Below are 21,646 nucleotides of genomic sequence, written 5' to 3'. Positions count from 1 at the left end.
TATACTTTCATCTACTGTGCTGAAGTATTCTCCCACCCGAGATTATAAGTATCTTCCATGGCAGAGATTGTAAGATAGGTTCATTCCGACCTGAGCGTAGGGTGTTTTGCGGAAACGAGGTTTACCGAGTTTCCGCAAAACACCCTGCGCAAGGGTCGGGATGAACCTATCTTATACGAGCGGCTATGGTATATGCTTTTTCTCCCACTTCAGTTAAACAAAATTAAGTAAAAATGTATTTTTTGCTGGAACTCTTTTTTGCTTAGTGAAAATAATTGCGTATGGATATGCGATAGCACGTGGTTGTCATGGATATACGCGCAGTGATCTAGTTAATGTTAATAGTCAAATCGGTCTTTTTAAATAGTTCTAAGGAGAATGAAGCATTATTTCTTGAATGGTGCCTGAAAACTGTTTTATGGTGACATTTGAAGCGAGAAATAATTAACTTGTGTTCTAAATATTACCATAAGACAAGAGTTCCTTGATGCTACTGACGACAGTCTTCAACAAAGGAGGTAATTACAATGTGGTAAAAGGAGTTCCATACGGGCATTTTATCTTCGCCCGTGGGCAAGATAAGAATATCTAGCATGGTTAAATTATTGGATCTACTTATCTGAGGTGGGAGAAAAGAAGATCCAAATATTTTACCATACTGGAAATCCTTTTCTCCCACCCCCAGATAAGTAGATCCAAATATTTTACCATAGGGAATTCCTTTTCTCCCACCCCAGATAAGTAGATCTAAATATTTGGCCATGCTGGAAATCCTTTTCTCCCACCCCCAGATAAGTAGATTCAAATATTTGACCTTGCTGGAAAACCTTTTCTCCCACCCCAGATAAGTAGATCCAAATATTCAACCATGCTGGAAATCCTTGCCAACAGGCAAAGATAAAAACAATACCTGTTTGTAAAAAAAATGAATTAAAATACATTTTTAGTATATTTTGTTTATAAATGAGGTGGGAGAAAAAGCATCTACCATGGCCGCTCGTGTAAGAAACGTTCATCCCAATCCTGTCACAGGATGTTTTGTAGAAACTCGGTAAACCTTGTATCAGCATATCACCTTAGGCCAGAGTTTTTTTATCATTAGATTTACGGGAGATTTTTCAAAAAGTTGGGTAAGGAGGAGGAAATAAAAATAAAAATAAAATGCATAAAATGTCCCGAAGGAGAAATAAATAAAAATAAAATTGATTTTTCTTCGATTTTTTTTATTTTTTAAATCTTCTTATATCATGAAGACAAAACACACCTTACTTGTGTCAGCTTTTTCATAGGCTGAACAAAGGGTGAAAGACCACCATACAGTTTCAAAAGCATAATTAAAGATCCTTTTAAAGACTGAAAATATTTACCTTAACACAGTTCAAGCGCTTATTGAAATTAATGCACCAGTCAATTGTAACCACGGCACCCCAGGTCCAGCCAACTCAGGGTAAAATCCATGTTCTGCAGGAACAAACTGAGGGTAAAATCCCTGCCAAATGCCCCCGCACCCTAGGGACTCTACGTAAGGCCCATTCCCCGCTATATTTTGCGCGAAGACAAAACCACCGGATTCACCCGGCACAGCGGGGCACCTGGGAGGTAAAAGCATGGCCCATTTCCCCGGCTATCCCCGGTATACCCCGGACCAGGGCGGGGGGCTGTGGTTACAATTGATTAGTGCATAATTGTTAAGTAGATATTTGTTCAAATGCATCTATGCATACATGTGATGCATATATTATCAACCCATAGATTTTATGAAACATGTCAGTGTAATAAAGAAGTTAAAATGGCCTGCCCATTTCTAACCTTTTGCCCACAATATAAGCATTTCCTTTTAATAGTGAAGTGATCAAACATTGAACAAAGTTTAAGACACGGTAAGGAGGTCAAATGTTTTTTTATGTCTTTAACATATAGCACCGTGACCATTTACCGTAATGTGGTTTTCATATAGAAAATTTTACCAAATAAAGTCTAAGCCTTGATGGATACAGTATACCTATTCACTTCAAAGTTTGACAGGGCATACGGAAGCATAGACAGTCAATATCTGTGAACTACATTAATTTTATATATACTTTACCAAAGAAAATTCGGGAGCATTAAAATAAACTTGACAAGTGTAATATATTTCAAAATAACTGGTTAAAGACTGATTTTAGAATTGATCCTGAACAATATCATTCGAATTCCAGCTATTGGGATGCCCTTTGACACATGAGCAACTGATCAGTTTGACTTCTTGCACTGACTGCCAAATATTATCTTATGTTCCAATGTTTTCTGTCTTGCCAGAAACAAACACAATGTTATTATTTGCTCATTTTCAGTATTTTATAACGATTTAAATTATAATTAATTATTAAACAAATTGACAACTACGAACGTAAGAAGATACCTTGTGTTTTTCGCTTCAAATATGTGACCGTGAGGCAGTGTGTTCAATGCTCCTCAAGAGTCAAATTCAGAAATAAATATCCATTTTGACTATGATGAACACGATATCATTTTGCAGTTTGTGTTTGTCAGAAGCTTTGAATATTTGCGCTGTAATCCAATTCATCCTTTTTAATATACTACGTGCGCCAATGACTTTTTTATTGACAAACACAACCCACGAATTTCTGTCTCCTTATTTTGACCGGATGTTGTGCAATCATTCCACGAATCGCGAACAACATACTAGATCTACAAAAAAACACAATATACACGCCTTAAGTTATCGACGGTTTGATTTAAATAAAGTAACATAAACATCGAAACGTCTTGGTAGTAAAACCTTTCTATATAGCTGACATTGACTCGCTACTTTCACTTTTGACAGGACGGTGTTATGGTTACGGGTACCTGTTCTGTTTCCCCGCGTATTTGCGACTGGTTTACGTATTATTGAAGTAAAAATACCGATAATGAATGACAATTAGTATACCAGTTGCTTCTGAGATATGGGTTATAGAACACTAATTTTATTTTCTTCGTAACATTGGAGCAACGTTCGTCGGAAAAAATAAAAATAAAACTAGGAAATTTTATTTTATTTTTATTTGGGTTTTGCAATATTTAGGTACGGCGCTCCCGTAAATCTAAAGATATAAAAACTCTGGCCTTACGCTCATGTGGGAATGAGTCTTACACTCTCTCAGCCATATGAAAGATACTTATTTTCAACACTTCATTTTTGGCTCTTCTTTTACCCTAAAAGACCTCTTCTTACCCTATAATTCTTCCATTAAATACATTACAATACGGAAGCTCAGGCCCCACACTCTCTTGACAAGTATCAATTACTGTAATGGAATAAAAAGAAGCTGTGGATGATTCTTGGCAATCTTGTCATCATTTCCATATCGACTGATGGCTGCTGGCCTGGTCTATACAGAAGTGATATGCCACAATATTCAATACTTGAAACATTTATTGCAAATGTCTGTCTACAAGTACACTTGCATTTATTTCCATATTTTCTTACTATGACGAAATGATCAACAAAATGCATGATGCTGGAAAAACTGACGTCCATTTTACTTCATTATTTCCAATCATAATAAACATTTGCAGACATTCACAGGCTTTGAAATATTATGAGCTTGTTTTGCAGTCATTGCATGTGATTTGATTGATGAAATCTGACTCTGGCATGTCATTTATAATCCAAATCAAGGGAAACAGTATTGTGCTGTTGTTTGTAAAAGTATGATCTTCATCAAAAAGTTTAAATACTATTCTGCTATTCTATGCCACAACAATGTGACAATGGTTGTCTACCACTCTGTAGCATTCATGCAAGTATGGTGCCAAAAGTCATGAATGAAACATTTCTCTCAAACCATGTATATATATATATATATATTCTGGCACAGACAATCCATGGGGTACTAATTGGCAGCTCTGATAATGTTAATATAATTTCATGGCTGTTTTTTACTATGTTTTACTTATTATATCAAATAGACTTTTTGTCTAGTTTTTTTCTGTTATTATGACCCAACAAACAAGGTTTGAAGGTGGTATATTGGAGTAACTGTTTGGTTTGTCGGTCAGTCAGTCTGTTGCAGTTTTCCTTGTCCGAAGTATAACTGAAAAACTAATGGATGGAATTTAATTAAACCTCATATAATGATAAAACATAAGAGGAAATGCAGTGTACAAGAACCATAACTCTATTTTAGCGAAGTAAAGAAATATTGCTATTGGTACTTTTCCTTCCCCTGCGAAAATGATGGCCAATAACCATGGACTACCATGGTAGTTCATGGTCATATGACCATGGACTACCATGGACTACCATGTTACGTCAAATGGCCGCCCCACGGTATCACACCATGGTAGACCATGGTATTATACCATGGTAGACCATGGTCTACCATGGTTTGATACCATGGTAGACCATGGTAGCACACCATGGTAGACCATGGTAGCACACCATGGTAGACCATGGTCATAAACCATGGGGCGGCCATTTGACGTTACATGGTTTACCATGATATATCATGAACTACCATGATATATCATGAACTACCATGGTATATGACCATGAACTACCATGGTAGACCATGAACTACCATGGTAGACCATGGTCACATACCATGGTAGACCATGGTCACATACCATGGTATAGACCATGGTCACATAAATAGGATTGACAACAAACTTAACAAAGATTAAAAATTAGTGAAATGGAATTGTATTGATTACAATATGTTTATGGCGTCATCTAGTTTAGCATGCCGAGTACTGTATTCTGTTGATATCCCATTTACATGTATATGAGAAGGAAAAAAAATGTCTTATTTCTCTGCAATAGCTAACAACTTGTGCCAAACTTTGACTAGAACAAAATTATAGTATATATATATATATATATATATATATATATATATATTTAGTATGATATAGGCCTCAAACTGTCCATTATGTAAAATATTGGAGCGTCTTCGGCGGCGGCACGTAGCGCCGAAGACCCTCCAATATTTTGCATAATGGACAGTTGAGGCTTATTAATTATCTATTACAGAATAACACATTTTTAACAAAAAGATCAAACCCGAAATGCATTTTAGGAACAGATCTTGAACAATTGTTCCTACAATATAGTTCTTAAACTGAAACTGTTACATTTCAAGAACTTGAATTGTTCCTGCACACTTAAAGAGTAGTAAAAGTACAGTTCTTGAACAGTTCAAGAACAATTCATGCACATTTCTTAAATAGTAGTAAAAGTACAGTTCTTGAACAGTTCAAGAACAATTCATGCACATTTCTTAAAATGTTCTTATCATTTTCTAGTGGTTCTTGTACACGTTAAGAATAGATCAAGCACGGATCTAGAAATGTTCTTGCATGGATTAAAATCTTGAAATCTACCCAGTACATTCCTGACTAGATGTGATAACAATTGTTAAACGATAACGTTTTAGGAACAAATCTTGAACAATTGTTACATTATAACTTTCTTGTTTAAAATGTCAACCACTATTATGAAAGAAATAGTCAACAAGAAAATTGAAAACACTTGCTTATAAGCTCAAGTTTTAGGTAACCAATTTCAATTCTTCATGAAAAGTAGATTACTTTTCTTAACTGCTTCTGTTTTACCACAATGAACATTTTTTTCATTTATGATTATGTATTAAAGTTACAAGTATTGCTCACATTTTACTGCGCTTATGCTGTATGAACGCAGTAGGGTAAGAAAGCAAATGACCCAAGATGCTCTAACATGCTTTATGAAATTTGCTCACATGCCCTACTGCGCTCTTACAGCATAGACGCAAGTAAAACTGTTATCTCTCCTTAATTATATCATTATATTTTTCAAACATGTACTTTTAACCAATGTGCATAAAAACATGGATAAAAAATTCAAACTAACACAGTTGATAAAGTTATTGTATTTAAGAAACAAAAAGTATGCACCTGTACATTAATGGTTCTTAAAGGTAATTCTGGAGTTTAAATGCATAGTTATTAATGACTTAATTTTTTGCATCAGCGCGCCATACTCAGTTTTGTATTTACTGATAAAAGTTAGTCATACAGTTGTTATTTTGATTCTAGAACGACAGCGTATTAATTGATTCGCATTTATCATTTTCCATGTATCGAGCTTCTTTAGTCCAGCAAATTACTTATCCATGTCAGTGACGTCAAGCGTTTGATGAGAATAACATGAACTATTCATGAATGACAATTTGGACAAATCATGTTCATGAACTCCCACTAAGTTCATGAACTCCTGCTTAGTAAATGAACTTGACAGTTCATGAACATTATTTTTTCAAAATGTCATTCATGAACTAAATTCATGAATAGTTAATGTCATTCGACACAGGGTGATAATTTCATCATTACTACACATCCATTTATAACAGTTTTAATTTCTTATGACGCATATAAACACAATTAGTAAGAAACCATTGAATTGCTCATTTCAGTCCTTGACATTTACATCTAGTCTCTGTACCCAGGTCCCTTTTCCTTATACACTTGATGATGAAACGCATCTGCGAAAAGATTTTTTGCAGTCATTCTTTGCATGATTGTTTTTGTTGAAGTGGTCTTTTCTTAACTCTGGAAGCCTTTCGTTGTCTGAGACTTTGACATCCATCTTCCAACCTGAAAAATATTTCTTTTATTTATTTGTACTGCCAACATTTTCAAATAACTAATGGCCAGTTGGTTATCAAATCAGTGCGAAATAAGATTTCAATGTTGCAGGTATATAAATTAATGATAGCTTATTTAATTCTTTCGAACCAAAGAGCTCAAATTTATTGAGTCTGATTTTTTTTTAAAGATTCTCATTAGTGTTTGTCTGTTACATATAAAATCCACTCCACACATCCAACCATATTGTTTTCAAAACCAGAATGAAAATCTTACCATTTGCTTTAAAAAATAGTCTACTCACTGATGGATTTGACAATTTACGGCTTTGAATGTTTTTCTCCTTCACTGGTTGATTCTTTTGAGGACTGATGATTTATTTGTTAGCTCCTTTGGGTTGGCTAAAATAGACGAAACAACATTTCAGACACTTAACCATAATTTGCTTGCATAGTGGTTATTTAAAAGGTCAAGGGTTGGCAGCGATGCAAAAGTCCATTGAAGGACCAAAATTTAAAAATGTTAAAAAAATCAATTTCTTCTTAGTTTTGAGGTTCAATATTTAACAAGCATGATTCATACCCATTTATCCATTGCAACATGAGGAGCTGTAATTAGGATTTGAGCATATTTTATGATATAAGATTTTATCAGATTTCAAATCAAAAAGCTATATTGTCTTTAAACAAAAAGAGTATATTTGTGACTGAGTCGAAGTTATTGAAACTGTCCAATCAACAATGTCTTTGTTTTGATTGCAGCTATATTTAAAAAGATATTAACATATTTGTAACCCGGAAATGATCTCTCATCCACTACTTTTCATTATTAATCTGAAGAACTTTTTTTTTTTATTCGACAAGATATAATAACGAACTCACAACATTGTTAAATAGGTAGTCTGGAGCATTTTGACATGAAAACAAAGTGATAATGTCAACAGACTTTTTAGAATAAATGTGAAAGTTTTTTTATAAAAAATATTAATATTCTATTGTAAAATTTGTTAACTCCCTACTAACATGTCGCCAAAAATATATGTTTCACTCCCCTAAAAGATCGTTCCTCAAAACAATAAAAACTTTTTTAAAGGTTTTAGTTTTTGACCTTCCCCACCCACTTTTGCATCGCTGCCGGCCCATTACAATTGATCCTTTTTCTCGACAAAAATAGCTTACCAACGTTAAGAAACAAATTTAAAAGCTGCTTTAATATATATATATATATAAATCAAGTATTAGCTGAACGCTAGTCAAAAACAAGCATTTAACTGTGTTTCTACACAAACGTATTTCGTATGTTTGTCGCGAAAATGTATTACAACCAAACATATTTGCTCATTACTTCAAAATGTTGCTATGTTATTTTAAACAATAATATTAGCGTAAAAGATCGTTATAAACGTTACTGAATTATACTCCTTACATCGCTTGAACTTACCTTAAATAAACGAAACAAGACATCAGTTTATTTGGCGCATTATTTCGACAAAAATGGCGGGCGTTCAAAACTATCTCCGCCAGTGAAGAGCGTTTCGTCTTAAATGCGTAACCGTTAGAAAGTTATATAGCTACGTTAGAATATGGCTATAGTATTTTGTAAATATTATATTTAAACGGTTTAACAACTAATTAACCAGTGTTGACCACAGGTGCTCGTCACATTGCCTGGATACAGTAATTTTATATAAAATAAAATATTTTTTTTATATTTTTTTATTTTTAATTTTTTTTTTGACAAGATAGTGAATATATGTCATTTTAAAAAATATTCCACATTTTTCATGAAAAAAAGTTACTAATAACTTGACAAAATCTTGACAAAAAATAAATAAAAAAATCTATTAAAAAAAAAAATATATAAAAAATATAAATTACTGTATCCAGGCAATGTCACCAGCAATCCATGGCACCTTACATGATACATATGATATATGTGGTGCTTTAATTAAAATAAATTTAATTTTAATGTTCATGTTATTTTGATATGGAATTTTCTTTACGTTTGTTATTTTTTTATTTATAATCTTTGGGTTATAACTGGGCCAAATGTGTTACACTAAATGCACCAGCCAGTTGTAACCACAGCTACCTCAACTTCCTGCCTGTTGCTGATGCAACTACTTGTTTTTGTACAAGTTTCTTTCAAAGACATATGCAGAACATTTTAAGAACTTGCCATGTTCATAAGCTGTTCCTATGATGTGCCAAATTGTTTAAAAAGAACATTTCAAGAACATATTAAGAACATAAAAGTTCATAAACTATTCTTTAAATGTGCCAACTTGTCTTTATGAACAGTTCAAGAACATTTTAAGTGCAAACACTATTCATGAACTGTTCTTATATTGTACTAGACTTTAATATAGAACAGTATTAGAACAACAATAGTCTTTAAAAAATTCAAGAACTGTTCTTAAAAAGTATTCTTGAACTGTTCAAGTACAACTGTTCTTAAAAGTGATCAGTTACTGTTCTAGTACAGTTTTGCATAGTTCTTGAACAGTAATTAAACACAAGAACATCATTTCACAGAGGAATGGAGCATAGATGCTCGGTAATGAGAAAATGCTCTATTTCCCACAATGTTTTCAAAGGTTTTCAAATTTGGCATTCTTCCTTTCCAATAGATATTCTTCCTTTCCATCAGATGCTTTCGTTGTGGATGAGTCTAAAATTAGCAGAACAGCTGGTAAAGGGTTAATACTGAAACACAACTTCTGTTGTTGACAAGTTGTGTGTTTACTAAATATCAGTATAGAATAAGACCACATTTATTAAGTTGCTATTTCTGTTATTTACCAAAATCAACAAATCATTTTTAGACTTATCCAAAGTAAAGAATCAGATAAAAAAGGATGATGGTAGACTATGGTAAGCTGTCACAGTGGCTGACCATGGTCAACCTTGGTGTACCATGGTAGACCATGGTTGAAATGGTGACTCTCGGAGTAAAACTTTTGTACCATGGTCTACTGTGGGTTTTTTCACGGTACTTGATGGTTGACCTTCAAAAACCATGGTATACCATGGTGATCTTTTTTTGTACCATGGTAGACCATGGTCGACCATGGTCAAACCATGGTATACCATGGTGATCTTTTTTTGTACCATGGTAGACCATGGTCGACCACGGTCGACCATGGTCGACCGTGGTCCAGGCAATGATTTTCCCACGGTACTTGATGGTTAACCATGATAAAACATGGTTGACCGTCAAAAACTGTCAAAAACCGTGGGGACCATGGTCGACCATGGTCATTATTTCGCCGGGGCTGTCCATAGCATAACTTGAAAACTGCTTGATGGAATTTAATTTAGCAATCATACAATAGTTAAGCACAGTGAGAGGAAATGCAGTGTGCAATAACTCTGTTTCAGCTAATTATAGATTTATTGCCCTTTGTTACTTTTCCTTTTCCGGAGCATAACTGGAATATTATGGGTGGAATTTATTTAAACTGCATACAATGGTAAAGCACAATGAGAGGATCTGCAGTGTACAATAACCATAACTTTGTTTTGCCTTATTACAGAGTATTGCCCTTTGTAATTTTTCATTTTCCGGAGCATTACTTGAAAACTACAGAATGAAATTTAATCAAACTTCATAAAATGGTAAAGCACAATGAGAGGAAATGTAAAGTATAAGAACCATAACTCTATTTCAACCAATTACAGAGTAATTGCCCTTTGTTACTTTTTCTTGTCCAGAGCAATACTTGAAAACTTATAGATGGAATTTAATTAAACATCATACAAATTGGTAATTAAGGCACAATGAGAGAAAGTCCAGTGTACAGTAACCATAACTCTATTCAGCTAGTCACAGAGTTAATGTCCTTTGTAAATTGTCCTTGTTCGGACAATTAATTGAAAACTAATGGATGGAATTTAATTTTACTGTATACAATGGTAAAGCACAGTGAGAGGAAGTACAGTGTACAGAAAAATAATTCAATTTCAGCCAATCACAGAGTTACTGCCCTTTTGTTAATTTTAATTTTTTTGTCTTGAGCATAACTGAAAAACTACTGGATGGAATTTAAGTTAACCTCATACAATGTTAAAGCACAATGAGAGGAATAACAGTGTACAATAAGAAATATGACTCAATTTCAGCTAATGACAGAGTTATTGCCTGTTTTTACTTTTTCTTGTTAGCAGCATAACACATTTACATAACAGATTTGAATGATACAACATACTTTGGTCAAGCATGATAAGTGGAAATGCAGTGTACAATTACTTTCAAAGATAATTAGTTTGCCATTACTGTGTCCATTCCCCTGGCAGCAGGCGTGAGACCACAGTTATTTTTACTATATGTTTCATATAGACACTAACCTGGCTTTTGACTTTATACACACCCCAATCGAAAAACAAGGACATGGCATCTCTAGAACAATTCAAGACACAAAATATAATCACAAGAAAACACCATGTTGACCATTGACCCGACTGTCAAAATTGAGTTCAAATACATAACCCTTCCGCCAGGGAGTCAATCGGCTACAAACAACTAATTTTCAGACTTCCACAAGCTATGATTTTTCCAATATTTACATTGAAAACTATCAATTTCTGCAATAGAGTGTCAAATTCAGTCAAGTTCTCTGCAAAAAGAACATTTTTTGCTTCTTTTTCATTCAATCTTAATAAAATATTGATACTTGAACACAAGCACTCTTTTTTTCTGTATTCACATCCGGATCTTGGTCAACGGGGGGCAGATAACTGTGGTCTTGAGCCAGCATTCATGGGTAAATGACACTCATGTGACAGCTCAAGTTTATTGTATGAAAAGATTTGGGTTTAGAACACTGGAATGTGCAGAAGGCATAATTATATAAAGAAGGTTGTGAGGTTTTTTCGACTTTCATACAGTAAAATAGAGACACAAAATGACTCCACAATTCAGACACTACTCCTGAAGTTTTATCATTGAACCTAAAACAGGTATTGCCAATAGAGGACTAACAGCCCTCCTCTATATTATTATCTGTATCTTTTTCCGAAAACTGGTCATCAATACAAGTCATATATTATCCTTATTGAATTGCTGGACTCAAACGAAGAACATATGACAAATTAAGTATTTTTCAGGAAATAAATATAACTACATTGTGGTAAACTTAATTGGCTGGACACACTAACAAAGAAACATTTTTGAAATCCTTTTTGCAATATGCTAATGGAACCACACCTATCAAGTTTTGGGGGACATTTGTCAAGATGAGTGATGGAATGGACATTTGTCAAGATGATTGATGGAATGTCTGTGATATTATGGTGTTCGCATTATTGTCAGCCAGGCTGCAGATGGTTATCCAATGATCATTGTTCACATCATGGTCAGGTTGAAGGTGGTAATCCAAGGATCATTGTTCACTTAATAGTCGGCAAGGCTGCAGATGGTTTTTCAAGGTACATTGTACACATAATGGTCAACCAGACTGCAGGTGGTTTTCCAAGGATCATTGTTCACACAATGGTCAACCAGACTGCAGGTGGTAATCCAGGGATCATTGTTCACACAATGATCAACCAGACTGCAGGTGGTTTTCCAGGGATCATTGTTTGCACAATGGACAACCAGACTGCATGTTGTAATCCAGGGATCATTGTTCACATAATGGTGAACCAGACTGCATGTGGTAATCCAGGGGTCACTGTTGACATTATGGTCTGCCAGGCTGCAGGTGGTAATCCAAGGTCATTGTTCACACAATGGACAACCAGACTGAAGGTTGTAATCCAGGGATCATTGTTCACATAATTGACAACTGACTGCAGGTGGTAAAACCAGACTGCAGGTGGTAATCCAGGGATCATTGTTAACACAAAAGACAACCAGACTGCAGGTGGTAATCCAGGGATCACTGTTCACACAATGGTCAACCAGACTGCAAGTGGTAATCCATTGATCATGGTTCACACAATGGTCAACCAGACTGCAGGTGGTAATCCAGGGATCATTGTTCATACAATGGTCAACCAGACTGCAGGTGGTAGTCCAGGGATCATTGTTCACACAATAGACAACCAGACTGCAGGTGGTAATCCAGGGATCATTGTTCACACAATGGTCAACCAGACTGCAGGTGGTAGTCCAGGGATCATTATTCACACAATGACCAACCAAACTGCAGGTGGTAGTCCAGGGATCATTGTTCACACAATGGTCAACCAGACTGCAGATGGTAATCCAGGGATCATGGTTCACACAATGGACAACCAAAATGCAGGTTGTAATCCAGGGATTATTGTTCACGTAATGGTCAACCAGACTGCAGGTGGTAAAACCATGTAATATATAAGGTTGCAATTTAAAAGAGCATGAGTCTGCAGTGTGGACTAGATAATGACCTTTTGGTAAAAAGGATGTTTGATCTGTGTGACACACGAATATATTTTAAAGACTTTGTACATTTTGAAGACATTTCTTGCTTTATGTAGTAGAGAAAATAGTGACAGATCGAACATGTTAATAAGATATGAACAGATAAAGGAAACACTAGAAAATTCATTGGAAACAGATGCTGATACTGACTGGCCTTTAAATTATATTAACATTTTATACCATGAATATACTGTGTTTAATTACACTTAAACTGCTAGTTAGTTAAAGCTCCTTTCACTTTATTGAGGTGGTTTATAGTGTTATAGTCATTTGATTAACTTTTTCATTCAGTCACTATAACTTAAACATGTGTTAGGGGAATGTTATGGAGTTTGTAGTAAATTCTTAATAGGAATGAAAATTTCAGAAATGCATTGTTGAAATTGTCATGGAAACCGATATGGAACATCAGTGTTGCTGTAGTCATTGGATTGGCCAAATGTAAATACTTTTATTTAGTTTAATAAATTTTGTAATGATTTTATTTTATTTGCATTTGAGTATACTAGGCTTTATAGATGGATATTTTCTCCTTCAATGAGGAAGAAAGTATTAAAAATAAGATGGCAGTTAAAGAATGATGGAACCTACGTGTTCCACAATATGAAACATTTATCCATTGCAACTTGTTTTTGAGCAAATTTTAGGAAAGAATATTTTAGCAGAGTTTTGTTGAAGGAAAGAGTTAAGAGTAATGATGCTATATTTGATTTAATTTTTTTGCGCTTAACACTGACCCATGTGCTTTTTAGACAAATATACAAAAATGTGTTTTTTATGTTGAATTTGATCAAATTTAAAGGGATGCCAAAAAAGTTACAATCATGCATTTCCGGCGCAGATGAAAAATCCATCCCTGGGCACAATGCATAGTAGTAAACACTGCAAACCTCATAACCAGCTCTCACACGTGCCCTCGGGTTGGATTTTTCCAATTGTATCGAAACACATGTAAGAATTACGTATATTCTTTCAATGTAACAGATATTAAAGGTCAGAACAGTTTCCAGTTGTTTTTCTATTAAACATAAAATCATTACCAAGTCTGGTGTTATCTCATATATAACTGGTAGGGTGTTACCTAATGACATTAGGAGTCCCCATGAAAAAATGATGGCATCAATAATTCAGGCAGTAAGTACTATATAGAAAAGGCTGAAATCCACGTTCGCAGATTTGGTTCAATATTTTTCTTCCACTTTGGTTACTATGAGGTGTCTATACAATGAGTGTGGACTCTCCATTTGTGTACATCTCCTTATCGAGAAGTAAACCAGAAGCCTTCAGATTGGTCAATTCCGGAGACAGTCTGTGCTTTTCTCTTGTTAGAGGTCAGGATTAGCCTTCAGATGAGGTCATTTCTAGAGGCAGTCTGGTCAATTGCTAGATTCTACTTTTTCCAGCAGTCTTTGAGTCTTCTGCTTGACTTTAAGCAGTCTTTGATGCTAATCTGGCTGACCTTAAGCAGTCTTTGAGTATTCTGCATGACTTTAAGCAGTCTTTGAGTTTAATCTGCCTGACTTTAAGCAGTCTTTGAGTTTAATCTGCCTGACTTTGACTTATTGATTGTAGATTTTTTTATTTCTTTTGAAACAAGCAGGCCAGGTTTAATTAATTCTTCTGCTTTCATGCACATCTTCATGTCAAATATCAACAAGCTTCAACAAAACAAAGGCAACAGTGCTGCAGGAATCATGTGAATCTGTGAGTTCCTCTAGTTAGACATTCAATATGTCTTTGGACTTCATTTGTAGCTGATGCCTGGGTAATCAGATTTCATGAATTCTGCTGGCTTGGCATTGTTTGATTGCCCTGATATAAACGCTGGGACTCATTGATTGATGGCACTGAATTCTTGTGAAACTGTAAGTGTTTCACTTGTTTGGCAAATTTAGTTGGCATTCCATGTTGGAATGAAATTTAAGTTTTTTTGGATTGGAAATTTGTCTTGAATTTTAAGTTCTTTAAGATGGGAACGTTGACCTTTAAATTGATTTCTTTTGGACCTTGAAATTTGAGTTCTTTTGATAGAATGTTGATCTTGAAATTTGAGTTCTTTTGGATAGAATGTTGACCTTGAAATTTTGAGTTCTTTTGATAGAATGTTGATCTTGAAATATGAGTTCTTTTGGATGGGAATGTTGACCTTGGAATTTGCGTTCAAAAACTCCTCAAAAATAACCCTGCAGCCATTGGTTTCTGTGATTATACAATAAGTGCAGTATTTATAATGCTAACTCCTCAGAGTTGGTTAAATGTAGTTTTATTATTCTTGGTAGTGTTTCCTAAACAGTATGTTCCAGAAGAGAAACCAACTAATGATGGTTTACGATGTGCCCAAAACAGGACTTTTAAGTCTTCAATGCCTGAATGCAATCTTTCATAAATCATTTTTGCTGTTTTCTCACTTTTCTAAATATGAGAGTGACTCAGCCACTCGTTTTTTGAGTTCCGAGTATTCAATTTTCTACCCAAACCCTGCGTGACAAATAATATTCGACTGTTTTGAGAGTGTATGTTCTGAATGATGCCAAATTTTCAACTTACTGCATATCCCCCTCTGGAGTCCTAAGTTCTCCCCGAATATGGCGTTCCAAAATGGGGGTTTCAGTCTCATACATCAGTAAAGCCCATACTTAAATATCCAATCATGTTTTAATTTGATACTGTGTTTGGACTGATATAATAAATAATGGAAAATAATGGATTCTATGTTATTTTCATAGTTTCTATTGCAGACATTTCAGTTTTCTGGCCTTTCTCAGATCTTCATCTGCAGTATAAAACAGTGTTCATATTATATTGGTCTACACAATAATTTGGAATTTTATTGGTTTAATAACATTTGTGGCAAAGTTTTCCATTATAGAAAACTTAAGTGTAAATTGCATCCTGAACTCCCTGAAAACAGCAGCCTGTTACATTGTTGAATATGTAGAATTCATGTTTGAGTGGTTTATTAGTCATTAGTATGCATGACCATGTGTTACAACATCCCGCTATCACAAGAAATATCAGATTGGATTCTTGTCTCTCATTACAAGTCTACCATTCAGACGTTATTGAACCAATTTTGTGCAAACTGTAGAAAATTTTATGTCTTGCATGGTCTGTTCAGGTCAAGCATGTTGTTCCTCTTCAACTATTAAGTAATAGTTATATGACATGAATTAAAATCTTAATGATTAAGAATGGGCAGAGTGAGTGTAGCGAATGAGCTCTTCTTAATCATTAAGATTTTAATTCAGGTCATTTAACTCACTTAGAATACCGCTTCATTGACTGACACATTGTCAGCACAAAATCTGACGCAGGGATTGTCTATCGGATGATTGGCAATGGGCACACCCTTAAACAACCGCAGAAGTTGAAATTCTGAATGATTAAGCCTAGAAATTAATGATTGCATATTTGCAATTTCATTGGGTGTAAATGTATGTTGTTTTCTAAGGTATATAACACTAGTTCCCTACTGTATTGCATGATACTTATTTCCGATTAACAGTTTTGTTGTGTTTCTGAAGGTTTGAAAATCCTGCCCATACTTTATAACACAACTTGAAAATGGAATGTACATTGATAGCCATGTTATACATTTGCAGGTTTGAGCGTCCTGAGCGTCGTGTTGTCACGGAGACAGTGCAGCCCCCTCGGTCCTCCAGCACGGCCCTGAACGAGCCATTACATTCACGGCGCGACCAAACATACCAGTCACTTGCACAGAGGGTAATGGTCTTGATATACTTCCTTTACTTAGACCATGAAAAACATGAAACATAACTAAAAAAAATACCAACTCCCCAATGGAAAGAACAAGATGTTTGATAGCAAATGTATATTACATGTCCTTGTAAATCATTCAATAAACACACATGGCTATATGTTGTGTGTTAGGTTTTAAACTTAAAGTCTACAGAATTAGTAAGCTTTTGGTTTTGAGCGCCTTGCCAGTTTCACTGAAGGCAACTATAGGGTTTACCTTCTGTCCATCTGTATGTCTAGGTAAAACGGATCCTGTGATATCTGTCCATTTGTATTCCTGGTAAAAACTGGATTCTGTGATACCTGTCCATTTGTAAGTCTGGTAAAACTGGATTCTGTGATACCTGTCCATTTGTTTGTCTGGTAAAACTGGATTCTGTGACACCTTTCCATTTGTATGTCTGGTAAAACTGGATCCTGTGATATCTGTCCATCTGTATGCCTGGTAAAACTGTATCCTGTGATATCTGTCCATTTGTATGCCTGGTAAAACTAGATCCTGTGATACCTGTCCATTTGTATGCTTGGTAAAACTGGATTATGTGATACCTGTCCATTTGTATGCCTGGTAAAACTGGATTATGTGACACCTGTCCATTTGTATGCCTGGTAAAACTGGATCCTGTGATATCTGTCCATTTGTATGTCTGGTAAAACTGGATCCTGTGATATCTGTCCATTTGTATGCCTGGTAAAACTGGATCCTGTGATATCTGTCCATTTGTATGCCTGGTAAAACTGGATCATGTGATATCTGCCCATTTGTATGTCTGGTAAAACTGGATCCTGTGATATCTGTCCATTTGTATGTCTGGTAAAACTGGATCCTGTGATATCTGTCCATTTGTATGCCTGGTAAAACTGGATCCTGTGATATCTGTCCATTTGTATGCCTTGTAAAACTGGATCCTGTGATACCTGTCCATTTGTTTGTCTGGTAAAACTGGATTCTGTGATATCTTTCCATTTGTTTGCCTGGTAAAACTGGATTCTGTGATATCTGTCCATTTGTTTGCCTGGTAAAACTGGATTATGTGATACCTGTCCATTTGTATGCCTGGTAAAACTGGATTATGTGATACCTGTCCATTTGTATGTCTGGTAAAACTGGATTATGTGATACCTGTCCATTTGTATGCCTGGTAAAACTGGATCCTGTGATGCCTGTCTGTATGTCAGATAATACTGGATCCTGTGATATCTGTCCATCTGTTTGTCCTGTAAATGTGGATCCTGTGATATCTCAGGAAGTGTACAAGCTAGGTTTATGGAACTTGGTACTTGGTTAAAGTGCTATTAGGAGACTGTTCATTTGTTTTATGTTTATGTCAACAAAAAATGTGGCGGCTATGGCAATGAAAATAGTGAAGATAATACATTTTTTAACTGGATCATGGCAAAACTTAAAAAATATGAAAGCTAGATTCATGAAACTTGGTATCATTTCAAAAAAATATGTCAGTTGGTATTGTAACAGAAATAGCATGAATGGCCATTCACAAAAATCTGGATTATACAATATCTGTTTAAGAAAGCAAACTAGCTTATGAAACTTGGTTTTAGGTTAGAAGGCAATAAGGAGATTATGAACTCAAATTAGTACTCAAAGTATTAAAATTAATTAATAAACAAGGCTTCTGGGACTCATTTACACTGCTCACTTCATGAAACAGTCCTTTTTAAAAAAAAAAATGAAACTTCAAGAAAAAAAGCTTTCTCTTTTAGTCTATAGATACTTGAAACATTAATGCATAGAATAGTTACTTCACATTTACGGAAGTGCCAGGGAAAAAGACATTTTTGTGGAATCTTCAATAAATGAGCCGGAGATTGCCTTATGTAGAAGAAATTGGCTTTCATTGTTTGATTAATGAAATCTATTTTGCTCAAGTATTTTTTTCCCGGAAAATTCTTCTTAAAATGGGAACAAAAAAGGAAAACTATAGCATTGTTTCTGATAGAAACTGGATAAAACGCGTAGTTTATTGGGCATTACTTCAAATCTCATTCTCTGTCATGATTAAAATTCCCTTACATTATAATGCAGGATTTATTTCAATAGAAAATTGAAAATATCAAGAGGTACCAATTTGGGTAATTTTCTGGCCCGCAGAACATATTGTTTGGAAATTACCTGAGAATTTATTGCCTTACGAAATGGTATGAAATTATTAAAATGGTAATGATCAATAGTGTCATGAAACTTTTTTGTGTCAATAACTTAAAAAAAATTGTCACTATGAAACTTTAGTAGGTTGCCAGCGCTCAGTTCATTAGCACTATTGTTATGGTTTCAGCAGGCCAAGGTTAACAGTGTTTTAAACACTTTGTCTGCAATAACTGATTTAATGTGGATCATGAAATTTCACTGGTGGGTTATACTTGGCTTGTAAAAGACAAATCTGTGTTAAAGTTTTTAATCCATGTCATAAAGTCAAAAGTTTTTATCCGATTGTTATGAAATTTTGTCAGAGTACTTGTCTACATGTTTTCTTGAACATTTATGAATACAGGTCACCTTAGGACCAATCTTTGGAAGTTTTTATTCCATGTCATAAAGTCAATGCAATTTATCCAAATGTATAAAGTCCTTTGTAAGATCACTTTTTTACACTTTGTTTTGAACATTTATGAATATGGGTCAACTCAGGTCAAAACCTAGGTCACAAGGTCAAATCTTAGGAAGTTTTTATTAAGTCATTAAGACAATATTTTTTATCCAATTATTTTGAAACTTTGTCAAAATACCTGTCTACCTGCTGTCTTAAATAATTAAGGTTTTGGGCCACATTAGATAAAAGACTAGGTCACTAGGTCAAATATAAAAAAAATCAATGTCATTAAAGTCAATAGTTTTTAACTTACCACTTTTACAGTGATATGTTAACTAGAGGAACCATGCACATGTGGATTGCCCCTTCAGCTGGAAAAACCAGTTGATATGAACACTGAATACTGTTCTCAAATCCACATTATGTTTTGTAATTTTATGCATGAATGTATTAAGAAACTGCTTTTGTAAATAATTGCAAAGAACAGACAGCGACCTTGAAGATCAAAACATGAAATTCTTATATTGAATTAAATGCTCTAAGAATATAGTTATAAATTAAAGACCATTAGCCAACCATTATCAAGCATAACCATGAGACTGTGAACTATTTCAGCCCCCTACTGAACAGCAAGCCAACTCCACAAAAGCCAATGGTGACACTGGTGGGGACACTGACAGTCTGTGGAAGGGGGTACGCAACTTGGCCACCATGTTCATGGAAGACGGGGAAGAGGAGGGAGTTGGGGCACCAATTGAGGCCGTCCCGATTGACGGCATTGACTATAAACTTGGAAAAATACAGCTCGCCCTTAGTTACGATTTTCAATCTTTGACGTTGACTTTGAAAATATTACAAGCTCAACACTTGCCTGCAAAGGATTTTACGGGAACTAGTGACCCTTATGTGAAAATATTGTTATTACCGGATAAAAAACATAAACTGTTAACAAAAGTGAAAAAGAAAAACTTGAATCCGAGATGGAACGAGTGCTTTTTGTTTGAAGGTGAGATAACATTTCATTAATATTATCCAATTGCAGCATGGAACATCACTGAACTGCAGCCTACAACAGGCTTTGGCTCAAAACCGTAGATAGATATTCAATGTAAGAAAAGTTGGAATGTACTCTAGAATTACTAAGGCTATTGAACCTTTAAGCTGTGTGTGAATGTTTTCTAGAATTGCTAAGGCTATTGAACCTTTAAGCTGTGTGTGAATGTTTTCTAGAATTGCTAAGGCTATTGAACCTTTAAGCTGTGTGTGTCACAATGTTTTCTAGAATTGCTAAGGCTATTGAACCTTTAAGCTGTGTGTGTCACATTGTTTTCTAGAATTGCTAAGGCTATTGAACCTTTAAGCTGTGTGTGTCACAATGTTTTCTAGAATTGCTAAGGCTATTGAACCTTTAAGCTGTGTGTGTGTCACATTGTTTTCTAGAATTGCTAAGGCTATTGAACCTTAAGCTGTGTGTGTCACATTGTTTTCTAGAATTGCTAAGGCTATTGAACCTTTAAGCTGTGTGTGTCACAATGTTTTCTAGAATTGCTAAGGCTATTGAACCTTTAAGCTGTGTGTGTGTCACATTGTTTTCTAGAATTGCTAAGGCTATTGAACCTTTAAGCTGTGTGTGAATGTTTTCTAGAATTGCTAAGGCTATTGAACCTTTAAGCTCAGTGTGTGAATGTTTTCTACAATTGCTTAAAATACTTTAACCATATGCTATGTTCAAATGTTCTCTAGAATTGCTTAGATTATTGAACTTTTTAGCTGTTTGAGAAAGGTCTCTAGAATTACTAAGGATGTTGAACCTTTAAGCTATGTTTGAATGTTCTCTAGGGTTGCTAAGACTATTGAACCTTAAGGCTGTATGTGATTGTCATTTCAATTATGGTCTTATGAATATTTGAAGTTCACTTCAGTCCAATACCCTTTAAGAGAAAATTAAATATCATTAGACAATGGTATTATATTGCAGACTTCCATTATCTTCCAAAGCTAATATTTTGCATTCTTCTATTATATTAATCTAAAATAAAGCTTTGTCTTTTATTTGAAAGATAGTGTTATTTCCTTGATGTAAAACAATGAGTAGAAATATTGCAGAGTCATTTAAAACAAGAAAAAAAATACTGTTAATCTTTTACAGTATATCATATTTCCTTTGAAAACATCTGATACTATTTCAGAGAAAATCCTAACATGTAAGATGTTATGATTTATAACACCAATATCATGGAAGTATTAGTTCCCCCATGGTGTTATTGCTTCAGTTTTAAGACTGTTCACCATTTAAGGATGGAGTGCTGGTTTTAATGGGA

At 34.7% G+C, this 21,646-nt stretch overlaps 1 protein-coding gene across 6 annotated transcripts in view; it reads left to right on the top strand.

Moving 5' to 3' along the window:
- Positions 1-21,646, top strand: part of LOC128237392 (synaptotagmin-7-like) — a 226,040-nt gene that overhangs the window by 157,593 nt on the left and 46,801 nt on the right. For 5 of the 6 annotated variants that reach the window (XM_052952894.1, XM_052952893.1, XM_052952897.1 and 2 more), the window contains 2 exons: positions 16,614-16,737; positions 19,941-20,331. In XM_052952894.1, the coding sequence (XP_052808854.1) occupies positions 16,614-16,737; positions 19,941-20,331 (515 nt within the window). Of the gene's footprint in view, positions 1-13,384; positions 13,453-16,613; positions 16,738-19,940; positions 20,332-21,646 lie in introns of those variants that run through there. The other variant, XM_052952896.1, reaches the window with a different exon arrangement.

This window comes from Mya arenaria, chromosome 6, assembly GCF_026914265.1.
Source record: "Mya arenaria isolate MELC-2E11 chromosome 6, ASM2691426v1".
Classification (NCBI taxonomy): Eukaryota; Metazoa; Mollusca; class Bivalvia; order Myida; family Myidae; genus Mya; species Mya arenaria.
Note: the sequence above shows the minus strand (reverse complement) of the source record. Positions and strands in the feature narration are given on the sequence as shown.